Source organism: Branchiostoma belcheri, unplaced genomic scaffold (genome assembly GCF_001625305.1).
Source record: "Branchiostoma belcheri isolate BF01 breed outbred unplaced genomic scaffold, Haploidv18h27 scaffold1, whole genome shotgun sequence".
NCBI classification, from domain to species: domain Eukaryota; kingdom Metazoa; phylum Chordata; class Leptocardii; order Amphioxiformes; family Branchiostomatidae; genus Branchiostoma; species Branchiostoma belcheri.
The window spans coordinates 3,721,319-3,735,297 of record NW_017802379.1 but is presented as its reverse complement, the minus strand read 5'-3'; the positions used below and the strand labels follow the sequence as shown (position 1 = coordinate 3,735,297).

The following is a 13,979-nucleotide window of genomic DNA, read 5'->3' as shown; positions in this document are numbered from 1 at the left end:
AAAAGTGAGCCGAAGAAGACAACAAATGACAATGAAGTGCAAATATCAGCCATGTTCAAATTCATGTATTTGTTGTATGTATAAATCATGTGAAGGTGATAGATTACAAATACAAGCCAAACAAAAACTTCACAACATGTAATGCAGTAAAAACAAATAATATCATCAGCAATACTTTGAACAAAGGAATGCCTCCATCTCCAGCAAAAAATAGTTGGTGCCATACAAAATGTCATATTGATATTTACAGTAAAACTGATAAAATGGAGTACTTTCCACATATTGCTGGCTGATTGTCCATAGCATAGATACAAAGGGCTATTTAATTTGAAAATCTCAAAAAGAGTGTGACTGAGAAAGGGGGTGCTAAACCTGAATCTGTTATCTACATGTATCCTGTCACCTATGATCATGACATGGTCAATGGGGTGCATCCTAATCTGTTGATCTAAAAATTTGTTCAGACTGCCTCCCTCATTGTCCCTGGACTTATACAATTACAAATGGACTACTGGGGAAGTAAAATCTTAAGAATCAAATTGTCTTTGTCATTACTGCCACTTGGCTCATTAACACGTTTCACCCATATACTCTACATTTGTAAAAATTAATTTCATATAACAAGAGACAAAAAGCACTACTTTGGCACCAATGATCCCTTTACAAATATCCAGCTACACATATGATCAATCATTCAGATATTTTACAGATATTGGTAAGTAAGTACTGCAAGTTATCTCACCACACCAGTGATAATTGTTACAAAATATATACTTTTTATAAGAAACCACGAAGTCTATACATAGTATAGAAAAAGCGAACATAGAGCCACTATAGCTGTTTTGTATATAGTATTGTTGGTGTACAGTAAAGCTAAGAATAGTATAGTTTTGGTACACCACAGGTTTACAAAATATGAGACATGTCTTGACATGTCTGAATTGTAATGGTCACTGCAGAATTATAAAACCATTGTCAGAACTATGGATTATAGAACATAACAACATCCTTGTAAGAGATCACAAATAAACTTTGATATCCTTGCCCAATATTTTACCAATCATGAGAAGTCATCACTGAACTTTTTTTCTTCATATAAAACTATGAATATGAAGTACAATAATGTACATGTACATTGTACATGCAACTATAAATGGCAGCTGCAGTGAAATTTAATTGGAGGACAATTGATATTTTCTAGGGTCCAAAAGGGTTGAGTTGAAAGTTGAATCAGTTGAGAGTCTTCCCATGTGAGAACCTGGACCTATGAGATGGCACCTGACATGACCCCCTGTAGCTCCTCAGGTGTTAGAGGTGGCAAACCTTTCTGCTGTCTGTGAGGGAAAATCCAACAATCAGTCATGGCATAATACTGGATAATTCAAGGTACAAAACAGTCACAAAGTACTTTACTGGTTCCATGCATTGCAACAGCTTCTTATAGTTAAAATGAGGATAGCAACATGTCTGTAATTCTATTACAGAAAGCAGTCCTAGCAGTTGAAATGTGCTCCTATGGAAAATCAGCAGCTTGTTTTGATTTCTTCTATTCATAATATTTCAAAAGGAAAATTATCAGCTGGTTTGGTACATCTACGTCGTAGCCACACTTATAATTTGCAAGTCACATACACACCTGAGAAGTTGTAGTTTCTCCTGCCAATGTTTGTGTTCTGCCTCTAGTGCGATGTTCCTCTCCCTCTCAATGGCCAACTCTCTTATCACTCCCTGATTCAGTCGACTGTCAGCCTTCAAGCTCTCAACATAGTGGAAAGCTGTAAGGACAGAACATATATTTATAGTTTTGGTGTGTTCTGCCGAAACATATGATACATTACACACTGTTTACTTAATGAATGGTACTAGTATTGCTTTTTTTGCTCATATGGTACGGAAAAATGTAAAACAGAACAAGAGTCTCTGATGTTGGTCACTATCATACAAGTTGAAATACTGTATAGGGCTACTACAGGCTTTACAGTCCTTTCTTAAATTTATGTGAACTTAAATCTACTAAATCGTTAACTTTTTCTTTAAATTTGTCTATTTCAAAACTGGCATGAGAATGTTGTTGCTTCAAACTTTTGTATTACTTTATAGTCTATGGCCTTTCTAAACAAGGCAACAAGGGCACTGCATGCTCAAGTTTTTCACAGCAAAAACAACAAACAAACAAACAAACAACACCTTTCTTCAATATGACTTGCTTGCTGTGAGTCAGTCCCTTCATGCCAGGCAACAGGCTCTTCAGGTCATCATATCTTTTGTTAATTGCTTTTCTCCTCTTCTTCTCAGAGAGTTTGTGAGTTGCCTTTCTCAGCAGTACATGTTCATGCTCCTGTTCCAAGTCAGGAGTTTTCCTGTTGGGGTCTAGCTGCTCTAAACTGTTGTGGTTGAGTTTTTCTTCCTCCTTGGTGATGTCTAGCCCGGTGGTTGTAGGAGGCGGGTTGGAATCCTCCTGCTCCAGACTGGGGGTACTGGTGCCGCTGGAAGAACCGCTGGTCCCAGGGTCGGATGTAGACTCGTGATCGGAAGAACCGCTCATCTTGACTACAAGTTGTACAACATCGAAAGGCGGTAAGTACAGTTGGGATACAAAAATGCATGTTACTTTTTTTATTGCATGTACATGTAAGACACAAGGTATATCATCAGGTGATGGTCCAAACAATACTTTATTTAGCTTTATGATATACATTGTATATTGTACTTAAGTATTGAGGAGGACAGGTAAAATGGGATAGTAAAGTGTTCTAATAATTTTTGTTTGCAGAAAAATAAGGACTAATGTTTCAAAGTTTAATACTTATAAGTAAGGTAAAAAAAATACTAGTATTAGTATTAGAAGTACGATTTGGTTTCACTACTTTTACTAGTTTTAGGCAGGAAATTTAAAATACCTGCCTGAAGAACTGTAAACTTCTTTGTCTCCATTTGTCTACATTATATAGTCCTTGAAGTTCAACAGTTGTGCAACAGTTGTTATTGTTTTACAACACACATATCTAACGTGGCTGAAGATAAAAACCCGGTCCAGACCCAAGACAAAGAAACTAGAACAAAGAAGAAAGACGCTTCCCTGGAAATATCGTCTCAATAGAACACAGATATGGTAACTTTTCTTACCTTGTAATGATTAATCATACCAGGACATCAATGAGATTCATACTGCGTGACACCAACCTACGCTAATATCGTGACACAAGAATTGTTTGCAAAAAAAAGTTATCAACTTCAAGAAAAAAGTCTATTTGTTACAACTGGCAGCCATTTTGAATATGGCTTACCCCATTGCTGAATAGGGGTGTAACATAAGCTATTTATTTACTGAATAAAAATTACCAATAAGGTATCAGATATGCTCATTGGGGACTGCATAACTTTTCATATTCACGATGAATTATGATAATTTAACTATAAAATGAAATAGAACGTTATGGAACCAATAAGTTATGCTATAGGAGCTGTAATTCATACCCTTCCAAATAGTGGTAGCGCCCTAGTCTACAGATTTTGGCTCAAATTTTGAGCCAAAACTTCTTATTCGACCATCAATTTTGTAGAAAACACATGAATTTAGCATCAAATGAAATCATATAAGACTACGCCAAAATGTTGGACCCATGATACAAACCGGGACTGGTGAAATGTAAAATCCTACAGACGTCAGAGCTGTGCTCTGATTGGTCAGTGATGACGTATTCCCTACGTTGTGTCTATTTTTAGGTGCCCAGGTAGGGGTATATAAAATGGCGGCTCTCATTTGAACGCGGAAGTGAAGTCGAAGTCGGGGGGACTTTTCGGTTTACTAGGGCTCTGCGGTTCAGATCGCTATTTTCTTTAATTAAGGAAAAACATAAGGTCTTCGTGATGGAGGCAAAAGTGCGATTAAACTTCCAATTTCTCGTGATGTTGTAGAAATTCAGCAGACTTGTTGGGACCTGTCTCTAGGTAGGTAACCTGTCATATTTCAGTGTGTCTATATGTATGGGGGAGGGGGGTGGCAAGGCAAAATATGTGCATTTTTATCGCAGTGCTCTCGAAGTGGGAAAATCATCCAAGCAACACATCGGAATATGTGCCAATACAAACCGTTACGAAATGTCTTTTTCTTATAACTTAAAATGTGAATAGTGTCAATTTAAAAGGTGAGTTCGAAAATTGGTGAAACATATTGTAAACCTTATGTCACTGATTACGATTACTTGATCAAAAAACAAATTGCCTCTACGGATGTAAAACTATGATCGGATGAGAATGCATGTTCAAACATTAAAATTACATTACATTTTTTTCAGGCCAGGTTTAAGTTACATGTGTTGACCTGATCTAGGTCATTGCCATTCAGAGCAACCATGCAGGGCTCGGAGACAGTGGAGTCCAAGAACCGAAGCTTCCTCAAGAAGCGAAGCCTGGACATCAGCTTCAATGTGGACAGCAAGTATTCCCCTGTCGAGAACATCGGCATCGGCGCATACGGCGTCGTCTGCTCGGCAATCAACAAGAAGAACGGCAGGAAAGTCGCCATCAAGAAAATACCAAACGCTTTCGACGTGTTGATGACGGCCAAGAGGACGTACAGGGAGCTGAAGATACTGCGACATTTCAAGCACGACAACGTGATAGGGATCCACGAGGTTTTGCGCCCGGCCGACGCGAAGACAAACGACGTAAAAGATGTCTACGTTGTCTTTGACCTGATGGAAAGTGACTTGCACCACATTATTCACTCTGACCAAGACTTGACGGATGAACACATTCGGTACTTCCTGTACCAAATTCTTCGCGGCTTGAAGTATATCCATTCTGCCAATGTTCTGCACAGAGACTTGAAGCCAAGCAATCTCCTGGTTAACGAGAATTGCGAGCTGAAAATTGGTGATTTTGGCATGGCAAGGGGGGTGTCGTCAAGCCCTAGTGACTACAAGGCATTCATGACAGAGTATGTCGCTACTAGGTGGTACAGGGCCCCCGAGCTAATGCTTTCTCTGAATGAGTACACCTTTGCAATAGACGTGTGGTCGGTTGGCTGCATCTTTGCAGAGATGTTGGGTAGGAAGCAGCTTTTTCCAGGGAAGAACTACTTGAACCAGCTGAATCTCATCATGTCCGTCTTGGGCACGCCTCCAGACAGCATCATCCAATCAGTGACTGCGGAAAGAGTCCGACACTACATGTCTAACATCCCCAAGCGAAGGCCGGTCCCGTGGAGTGTCCTGTATCCACAGAAGAGCAAAGACGCACTGTGTTTGCTCTCCAAGATGCTCAACTTCAATCCCAAAGAGCGAATTTCAGTTGAAGATGCTCTCTCTCACTCGTACTTGTCCAAGTACCACGATCCTGACGACGAACCAATCTGCATCCCTGCATTCGATTTCGACTTTGAGAGACAGACAATGACAAGAGACCAAATCAGGCAGGCAATTCTAAGCGAAATTGACGAATACGAGAAGTCTCCAACACTGAGAATCAGCAAGGTAGCCTTGAATGCTTGTCTTCGCCCTGTGCCAAAAGTACCATCCGAGTCGTCAATCAGTTCTCTCTTTCAAGCAAATTCAAGCTCTTCATTCAAGACAGAGAGCACTGATTCACAGGCACAAGGTGGCTGCATTCCTAAGAAAAAGACAATGACAAGAAGTGTGACAGACACATGCATCGCCGACATCTTCAAGAAACCGCTTGAGGTTCTGTCAAGTAACAAGCAGAACGTAAGTCCCAACCGTCCTACTCCCAACATTCCACAAGTCCTGCCCTCTAACTCTGCCCTCTCTACAACCAGCTCAAGTTCAACAGATGTTGTTATGCTCAGCGCAAAAGATTCAGCAGAAATCAAAGACATTCCCGAGGAGCAATCTGATGCAGGTGCAAAGAAGTAGATAAGGAGGACATCCCCGCCCCAGAGAAGGTGGAACAGCCCAAAAAGAGTGTTTCCATGGATACCAAGGCTATCATCAAGGCAGCCATCTTGAACTCAGCATTCCGGGCTAGCTTGAGAAAAGGACAAGACAGTAAGTTCGCTTCTGTGATTATGTGACAATGTGGTTAATGTTACATATAATATGAGATGTATACTAGAGGTAAATATGTATAAAACAACTTGCTGCTTATCCAAATTTTTCTTTCAAAAAACATTTTTGTTACCACTTAACCTGAGTCATTTCAAAATTTGTAACATGGTGATTGGTGCAGTTGAAGATTGAATGCTATTTGCTGTATAAGGAAGTTCACAGAGAGTACATGTATTGTTTTCCAGAAAACTCTGAAAATCAAGAAAAGAAGAAGGTGACAGCAATTGACAGGCAAAGAGAAAGGGAAGAGAAGAGGAGACAAAGGCAGATGAAGAGTTTAGAACGGCAGAAAAATTGAAGAATAAAGCCCCACAAGAAGGGGTCAAGCTAAGTGATGAGGATAAAAAGCTGCTTGACAGATGGAGCAAACTGAGACAACAGAAGCCAAAAGAGCAAAACACAATTCAAGGCAACATCATAGAGCTGAATGCACTGAAGAAGGAAGTTGCCAGAACAAATACCTGTGACCAAGCAGGCAGCAATCCCATTGGTAGAACTCCTGGCCAATCAGGGAGGTTACTCAGCAGCAGCAGTTCTGTGGCAGCCAATCAAATTCAAGGAGCATCTGCTTCAGCCAATCAGATGCAAGACAGTAAATTGGCAATGAAGGCACCACTCTTGCAGGGTAACTTCATGTCTGTGCAGAGTAGCTCTACTGCAGTGATGACAAATCAGATGCAGCTGTCTATAGCAGGTGTAGGACAGGAGCATGTGCAGATTCAGCCATCAAGCTCGGGACAGACTGTTGGCCAATTGGTGCAAAATCCCATACCAACATCCTCGTCAGGATCGAATGTGCAGATGTTTACAAGTAACACCAACATGGGGATCGTGACCATACCAGTGTCATCACAGTCTAGTGTAGGGGTGCACCTGATCTCTGTCCCAGGGTCTCATGCACAGTTGATTTTGAGCCAGCCAACGACACTTGCTACTTCCCTTGCTAACATTTCCTCCTCCATGGTGACAAGTAACGCCTCCGCAAGCACAAGTGGATGGCCACAGGAGCAGTCTGGGCAAAGATTAAATCCCCAAATAGGAGAGTCACAACTTGGAAGGCAAGGTACACTGCTACCTGCCACTAAACCACTCCAGTCTACCATGGCAAGCGATCAACAATCCGCTGCCATGGAGACAAATGAACAGCCAATAGCAGTTGTGATGAATCAGCCAATAGCAGGGTCCCAGACATTGCAAGATGCACCAGCCAAGAGCACCGACACTAGCTGCAAGCCTGAGCCGGCTCCTCTTGAGCAAGTTGTTACCTTTGACAGCATCCCCTCTACCATTCACACCTCTCCGGACGCCAAGGTGTTCGTAGAACGTCCAAACACTTCTAAAGTCTTACCCCAGCCAGCTGGACAAGCTTCAACCATGTCAGGAGCTTGTCAATCTACCACAACTCTTTCAGTTTCAAACCGCCGGCTTGCTAGCACAGAGAAACCGACAGCTGCCCTCCCCACCATAGTTGAGCCAGGCAAGTCTCGACCCAGTTCCACAGCACTAAACACAAGTCCAGCAAAGAAGGACAGCCGAGGCCCCTTCTCCAACATGGATCCATCTTTAGACATAGCATCTCTTGTCCACCAGTTGTCCAAGTCACAGGTAGAGGACATCTTACCGCCGCTGCTGCCCTCCACACCAAAAGGGGGCGGGGCAGGTTATGGTCTTGGGCTGGTGAGCGACTTGGACGAACTGATCAACGAATCCTTCAATGGGCCTAAGGATAGTGGGTAAGTAATATTTCGCCTGAAATTTTTTACTACCTGCCTGGTGTTCTGTGAGGACACTGTACACTTATAGATACTGTCTTTTTCTAAGTGTAAATTTGTGATAAAACTGTCTCAACAAGATCTTTTTGTGAAACGTTATACTTCATAGGGAGGTCTTTTTTAACGACTTTTTGATACATGTCAAAGCACTTTGCAGCCTTTTTAACTATAGATTAGAAGCAAGTTAATTCTACTACAAAAACTAAAGTGGGGGTAAAATATAGGATCTACTATATTGTAATATAGACAGATAAATTGCTGTCTAATTGCTATTCTCCATTATGATGAAACATGTACAATGTACTACAAACATGTCATTTTTCTCACACACATGATGTGCAGGAGTGGGAAGTGTGACTCCGCCCCCCTATCAGCATCCTTGCTTGCTGATTGGCTGGAAGTTAACGACATGAAGCCAGAAGACATGGAGGCCCTTCAGAAGGAGCTGGAGCTGGGTTCACCCATGGTGCTGGGGTCACCCCTCCCCCTCTCCAACTCTGAAAGGATGTCATAAGGTACTGTATCACTTATCTTCTGCTGACCTATTTGGCTATTACAATGTAAGTTATACATTTAACAATCTATAGTAGTAATAGTACATGTATATGTTTGCTTGATAAACAACATAGTATATACATGTACTAACACGAGTCTTGTAACAAATCATTTGTAGTACAAGAATGGAAACTCAAAAAGGAGATTATTCTAAGTCTACCACTTAGGGTGTCCTTTGATTATTGGGTCTCATCTTTACAAACTTTATGGTTGTGTTTTCATTTCAGATTGCTACTAGTACTTGAAGTGGTGGCAACTTGCACAGGAATGCAGGACTTCAACAGACATTCAACTGTTAAATAATCACATAACAGTATTGTACACTGACATTAAGAACTGGAAATAAGATTTTGTTAATGAAACAATGCAAAGACTACACTAGAAGACTAGCCAGGTGACTTGTTTTGTGAATTTTGTTAATGGTGGAAAGTAGTTATAGTGAATAATAATTATGTTCACAACACAGTATTTTACCTGCTGCATTAGATTAATTCTTCAATTGCAAAAAGTGTGAGTATCATAACCATACTGTTGTAGAAAAATTGTGAAGGTACCCGTAACTATATACTATAAAAAAATGGAAAACATGAAGCCATCACAAAGTACTGCTTGAAATTTGATACTGTTTAATTTCATCTTTTCATTTGATCATGTACATGTAAATAAGGCATCTCTTACAAATGTTGTATTTTGACAATTTATTAGACATTTGCAATCTATTACAAATGTATTTATCAACATTATCAAAGTATAAACAAATGTACATATTAGAAATTTATCAATTGCACCATGCATACTTAGCTTAATACTGTCACCGCAAAAATCGTTAATGGAAAACAGATACGCATGTAAAAGCATATTGTGGTGCTTTCTGTCATAACTTGTTACACATATCAGGAGGTGGAGAATACTGTCCACAGTGGAACTGTCAGCCAGTCATTGATCAATATATTGTAGAAAATAAATGCTTTATATAATGTAACAAGGAAAATGATATCTCTACACCAGTACTTTGGCTCAGGTGATGTTGATTACTGTTATAGTGCATGTTTTCCTTGAATTTATCATTTGTTTAAAAATTAATGCAGAAGCTTGGATGATTACAATATATGTGTAGCTGCCTAGGTTTTCCAAATTGATTTGAAAAAATGGTCACTGTATAATCCTATGAATCTTTAGCTTTTTCGATAAACATATGTTACATGATGATTTTTACTACTATCATTTTGTGGAATACAGATGCCATAAATGTGGTGTATTGTTTGGTATCCTCCAAAGGCACATTAAAGGGAAATTATTGAAAGTTCAGAGCAACAAAAAAACTGAAATAGTTAGTTGTGCAAAAGTATAACTTGCAACATGTGAAGAATATGAATAAATATTTTATTCAGTCAAAATGACTTGTATGCAGCTCCTTTTTCCAAAGACTCCCTACTGGAAAGCTAATACTAGCTCCAGTTCGCTCCTCTGATTGCACCTTAGAAAAATTTGATTGTCAAAATACTGAATACAAATAGAAATCATACACCATAAAAACACTATAATCCTACTAAGCCTTCCTCATAGAGACTGCTAAAGAAGCTACTTATGCCTAACTCCCAACCATGGTTGTGAGAAGGCCATAGTCAGCTATGTGTGATGGCCTAAGAGAAAATTCCCATAGATTCTTTCCAAACCAAGTTGTTAGTCTAATAGATACATAAAGTTTTTTCAGATGAAGAGGGATACTCAAATTCACATGTGTCTTGCGCTATGGCTTGGGAGAAAGACATTGTGAAAAGGTTGACTTGGTGTTCATTCAGTGGTTCCCTGGTCCAGTCTGATTGACCAACTTCCAGTAACGCTCCTTCAGCAGAAAGGCTGCCGTCTTGGGTTGTCTCTGGCGGGTAAATATACCTTTCTTGTTCCCAGCGACTCTGGTTGTAGCTGCAGAATGAGAAAGCATGTATGCATCAGAAGACACTACTGAAACTTGAAGTTTCCTGAACTTAAGGTCTTGTATATGCCTACCTGCCTGCCTAAATGCTTAGGCCAGGACTGGCCCCTTGCTCCTCTTCATTTTTTCCCGCCAGGCATCACGGTCCTTAGCCTTTCGTTCAGCGTACTTGAGGGACCACCCCGTGTCCTGTACTATCTGGTCCCGCCATCTTTTAGGGGGTCTACCTCTAGGTCTGGGGTTTGTGAAATCCTGATGGTAGGCCCCATACACCAAAGAGTCTGGGGGTCTCCTCTGAACGTGACCAAACCACCTCAGCCTTCTTTTACGAATATCGTCGATTATGGTATTTTCCATTCCCAGCATGGCTCGGATTTCCTCATTTCTGATGTGGTCTCTCCATGAGACATTCAGGATAGCCCGCAGGCATCTCATTTCAAAAGCCAATAGGAGTTGTTCATCACTTTTTTTCAATGTCCATGTCTCACAAGCATAAGTTGCTATTGGGAAAATGAGGGCATGTAACAGACGGGTTTTGAGGTGCCTACTGACATCAGACCTATTCCACACTGTTTTCCTGAGTCTGCCAAAGGCAGAAGCAGCAAGGGCAACTCGCCTCTTGACATCGCTTGTTGTACCAGGAATAACACTTCCTAAAAATACAAAATCTTGAACTTTTTCAACCGTGGAACCCTCTATGCTTACATCCTCGTCTAACTCAGGGGAAATGACTTTGCACTTAGCCGCGTTAACTTTCAGCCCCCATTTTTTGCAAGCAAACTCTAGCTCCTGGGTTGACAACTGTAGTTTCTCAAAGATTGCAGCAATAAGTGTAGTATCTAACTGAAAATCATACACTAAGTCATGAATTTTATGACACTAATGACATTAAACCAAACTAGAAAACAAAAAGATTTTCACATGAATTTAAGATATGCCAAACTGGAAAAACAATATGGAGACATGTTCTGGTGATCATTATTGATCACATAGCCAGATTGATGTTCACCCACCCCCAGCCTCTGCTTTCATGATGTTCTCTTTCTCTATTTTCACCTCAAATTGTAAGAGAACCGAGGAAATAAATTACTGTGGCCTTAGGAAGCTTCAGAATGGTCATATGCATGTACATTTCTGTAACAGTGATAATTCATTCCACTTACTCTGTGCAGTCATGAAGTCTGCAAAGTTCCAGATCATCTCCCCCACCAGGTACTGCTGTCTGAACTGGTCAAACACGCTGAAGTAGTTGAACATGACTTCCTGTTGGTACTCCTCACTGAACATCAGGGGTGGGTCCTTTTGGGGAGAGATTGTAAAGTTAAATGCTTAGATTGCAGTAGGGGGGAAGGTGAGTCTGAATTTTGAACTTCAAAGTTGAAACATGAAAAGTTCACAATTTACAGTATGTGAAAATGTGAAAATGGTAAAATATCTTAAGTTGGTGGCAAACGTTGATAGAAATAGAATATAGATACTGTATATATAGTACCAAGTTCAAGCTCAGGTCTACCAGACTCAAACTGGACAGTACTCTTACATTAGCATGAAAGTTCATCTGAGTTGATCCAATCTTTTGTGTTGGAAAGAAATGAACTCTTCCTTCATATGGAAAGTATTCATACTCATGCAGATGCCATACTCTCACAATTCATCTTCCGTGCATTTTGTCTGTAAACTACTTAAAGCTATTTTGAAGATTCTTGACTTTCATTGACTGTGTGTTCCATACCATGTGTAGTCCAGCTATAGCGTCAGCCCCATACTCAGTCTGTATGATGGGTTTGTGGTGTGTCTGGTACCACTGTTCCAGGTTGTACTTAGCCTGGTACTGGATAACCTCCAGATGACCCATGTCATGGTACCAGGAGTAGTAGTTATTCAGGCACACAACGTCAGCAAACTGGCCCTGGAGATGGGTACAGATACTATGAGAACCTCTACTTGTGTACTTAACATGCATAGTGAGTGTATACTGGTATTACTACCACCACTACTACTACTACTACTACTACTACTACACTGTCAGTCGGGCTCAAAAGACTATGACTTAACTGCGCAAACAAAGAAAGAAAGAAAGAAAGAAACAAACAAACAAACAGGATGTCTTAGTTCCTAATTTTACAAGCCAGATCAAATATTGGTAGCTGTACAATGCAACAATTTTCATCATAGAATCATCAAAATCACCTACCATTATGATTGAGCACATTTTCAGCTGACAGTTTTAGATAGCCAAGAGTAGACATTTAGTTCAACAAAGGATTTGAAGCCAGCAGAATTATAAGGGATGGTGTTGCCATATGTTACAGTTGAAATCATGGAGTCATGTCACCAATAGGTAGCAAAGTCTGCCAAAGAGCAGTTGGAAGCAGCAGAATTAGTGTAAGTCCACCAAAAAGGCAGTGACCATTGCTGATTAAGAGAGCAGTGAGAGGCTGTTTGCAGTTAGCTTTTACAATCTTACCCCTTTGTCTTTATTAAAAGCCTTGTTTATGACAAGAGTGACTGGCCTGGTACTGTCTGCCTGTTTGGTGTGTTGAATCACAGTCCTACGACATGGGGAAATCAATGTTATAAAGTCTAAGTACTACAGTCAACTGTTATGTATTTCTGTAAACTTTCTGTAAATTTGTGCATGGTGAGGCAAACATGTAATAGATGCATAATTTGCAATAGTTTGCTTAAGAAATTTCATCAAAACTGTTTCAGGTTCTAAAAGATTTCTACACTTACCAATAGAAAAAGCAGTTAGAATCTTACACTATAATTTCAGTGAAAAAAAGTGCAAATTCAAGACACCTTCTCCATTGTCATCACTTACTTGAAGTAGTACTCTGCCTCTGGAAGCTGGGAAGCCGGTTCATTGGCTACCGACCACATGACCACAGAGGGGCGGTTCTTGTCCCTTCTGACAAGCTCTGTCATCACGTCCTTGTGGTGTGACAGGGTCTGGTTGCTGAAGTTCTCCCTGAAAAGACAAAAAATTACATTCATAAGTTATTCATGATCCATCATTAGTAGGTCATCACCAAGGAGAGACCATGTTACTTCCAATGACTGGAAATGTTACCAATCAGCACCAAGGACAGACCATGATACTTTATATTTGATGAGTGGCAATGAACCAATCAGCACCAAGGACAGACCAGGTTACTTCATTTGAAGTGAGTGCCAATGAACCAATCAGCACCAAGGACAGGCCACGTTACTTGCTTCAATTACACTAAGTACTGATGTGACCAATCAACTGTTCTGATCTTAGACTAAGAAATTGACCTTGTCTTGAGTCCCACGGCAGGGCATTCATCTATGACCACGATGCCCTGCTGGTCACACATGTCCATGATCTCTTCTGCATATGGATAGTGGCTGGTTCGGAAAGAGTTGGCACCAACCCACTTGATCAGGTTAAAGTCTTTGGCAATCAGTGGGTAGTCAAGACCCTTGCCTCTTATCTGTACAGAAAAATAAGAGATACTCGGTTGGGTTAAGGCAGCCTATGGCATACTATGATTAGTATTTCATACATATGCCTGTAACTTTTGATAGCTTGGTCGCACCACAACTAAACTTCACACAGTTCTAGTAGTACTTGAAACACATTGAATAAAGGTTATTTTGTTTTTACTACTTCTGGATTTTTGG

General features: G+C 40.4%; 3 protein-coding genes across 3 annotated transcripts in view; 1 reads left to right on the top strand and 2 right to left on the bottom strand.

The window, feature by feature from the left end:
- Positions 1 to 45: 45 nt before the first annotated feature.
- LOC109464778 (transcription factor NAI1-like) lies at positions 46 to 3,282 on the bottom strand. The gene is made up of 4 exons (XM_019761854.1): positions 3,127 to 3,282; positions 2,188 to 2,550; positions 1,637 to 1,775; positions 46 to 1,334 (listed from the first exon to the last, which is right to left on the bottom strand). Exons 2-4 carry the CDS (start codon positions 2,543 to 2,545, stop codon positions 1,265 to 1,267), a joined length of 567 nt encoding a protein of 188 aa, XP_019617413.1. The 5' UTR covers positions 2,546 to 2,550; positions 3,127 to 3,282; the 3' UTR covers positions 46 to 1,264.
- A 445-nt stretch (positions 3,283 to 3,727) lies between these two features.
- On the top strand, positions 3,728 to 8,794 carry LOC109464810 (mitogen-activated protein kinase 7-like). Its single transcript, XM_019761886.1, is given in 7 exon segments — positions 3,728 to 3,951; positions 4,299 to 5,861; positions 5,864 to 6,008; positions 6,254 to 6,363; positions 6,366 to 7,801; positions 8,183 to 8,355; positions 8,623 to 8,794. Coding segments are annotated over 5 exon segments (3,369 nt in total). The 5' UTR covers positions 3,728 to 3,951; positions 4,299 to 4,355; the 3' UTR covers position 8,355; positions 8,623 to 8,794.
- Positions 8,782 to 13,979, bottom strand: part of LOC109464789 (beta-glucuronidase-like) — a 9,894-nt gene continuing 4,696 nt past the window's right edge. The window contains exons 8-13 of the mRNA XM_019761865.1: positions 13,611 to 13,789; positions 13,156 to 13,302; positions 12,799 to 12,883; positions 12,064 to 12,240; positions 11,495 to 11,630; positions 8,782 to 10,321 (exon numbers count right to left, since the gene is read on the bottom strand). Coding sequence (XP_019617424.1) covers positions 10,194 to 10,321; positions 11,495 to 11,630; positions 12,064 to 12,240; positions 12,799 to 12,883; positions 13,156 to 13,302; positions 13,611 to 13,789 — 852 coding nt within the window. The 3' untranslated portion in view covers positions 8,782 to 10,193. The remainder of the gene's footprint in view (positions 10,322 to 11,494; positions 11,631 to 12,063; positions 12,241 to 12,798; positions 12,884 to 13,155; positions 13,303 to 13,610; positions 13,790 to 13,979) is intronic.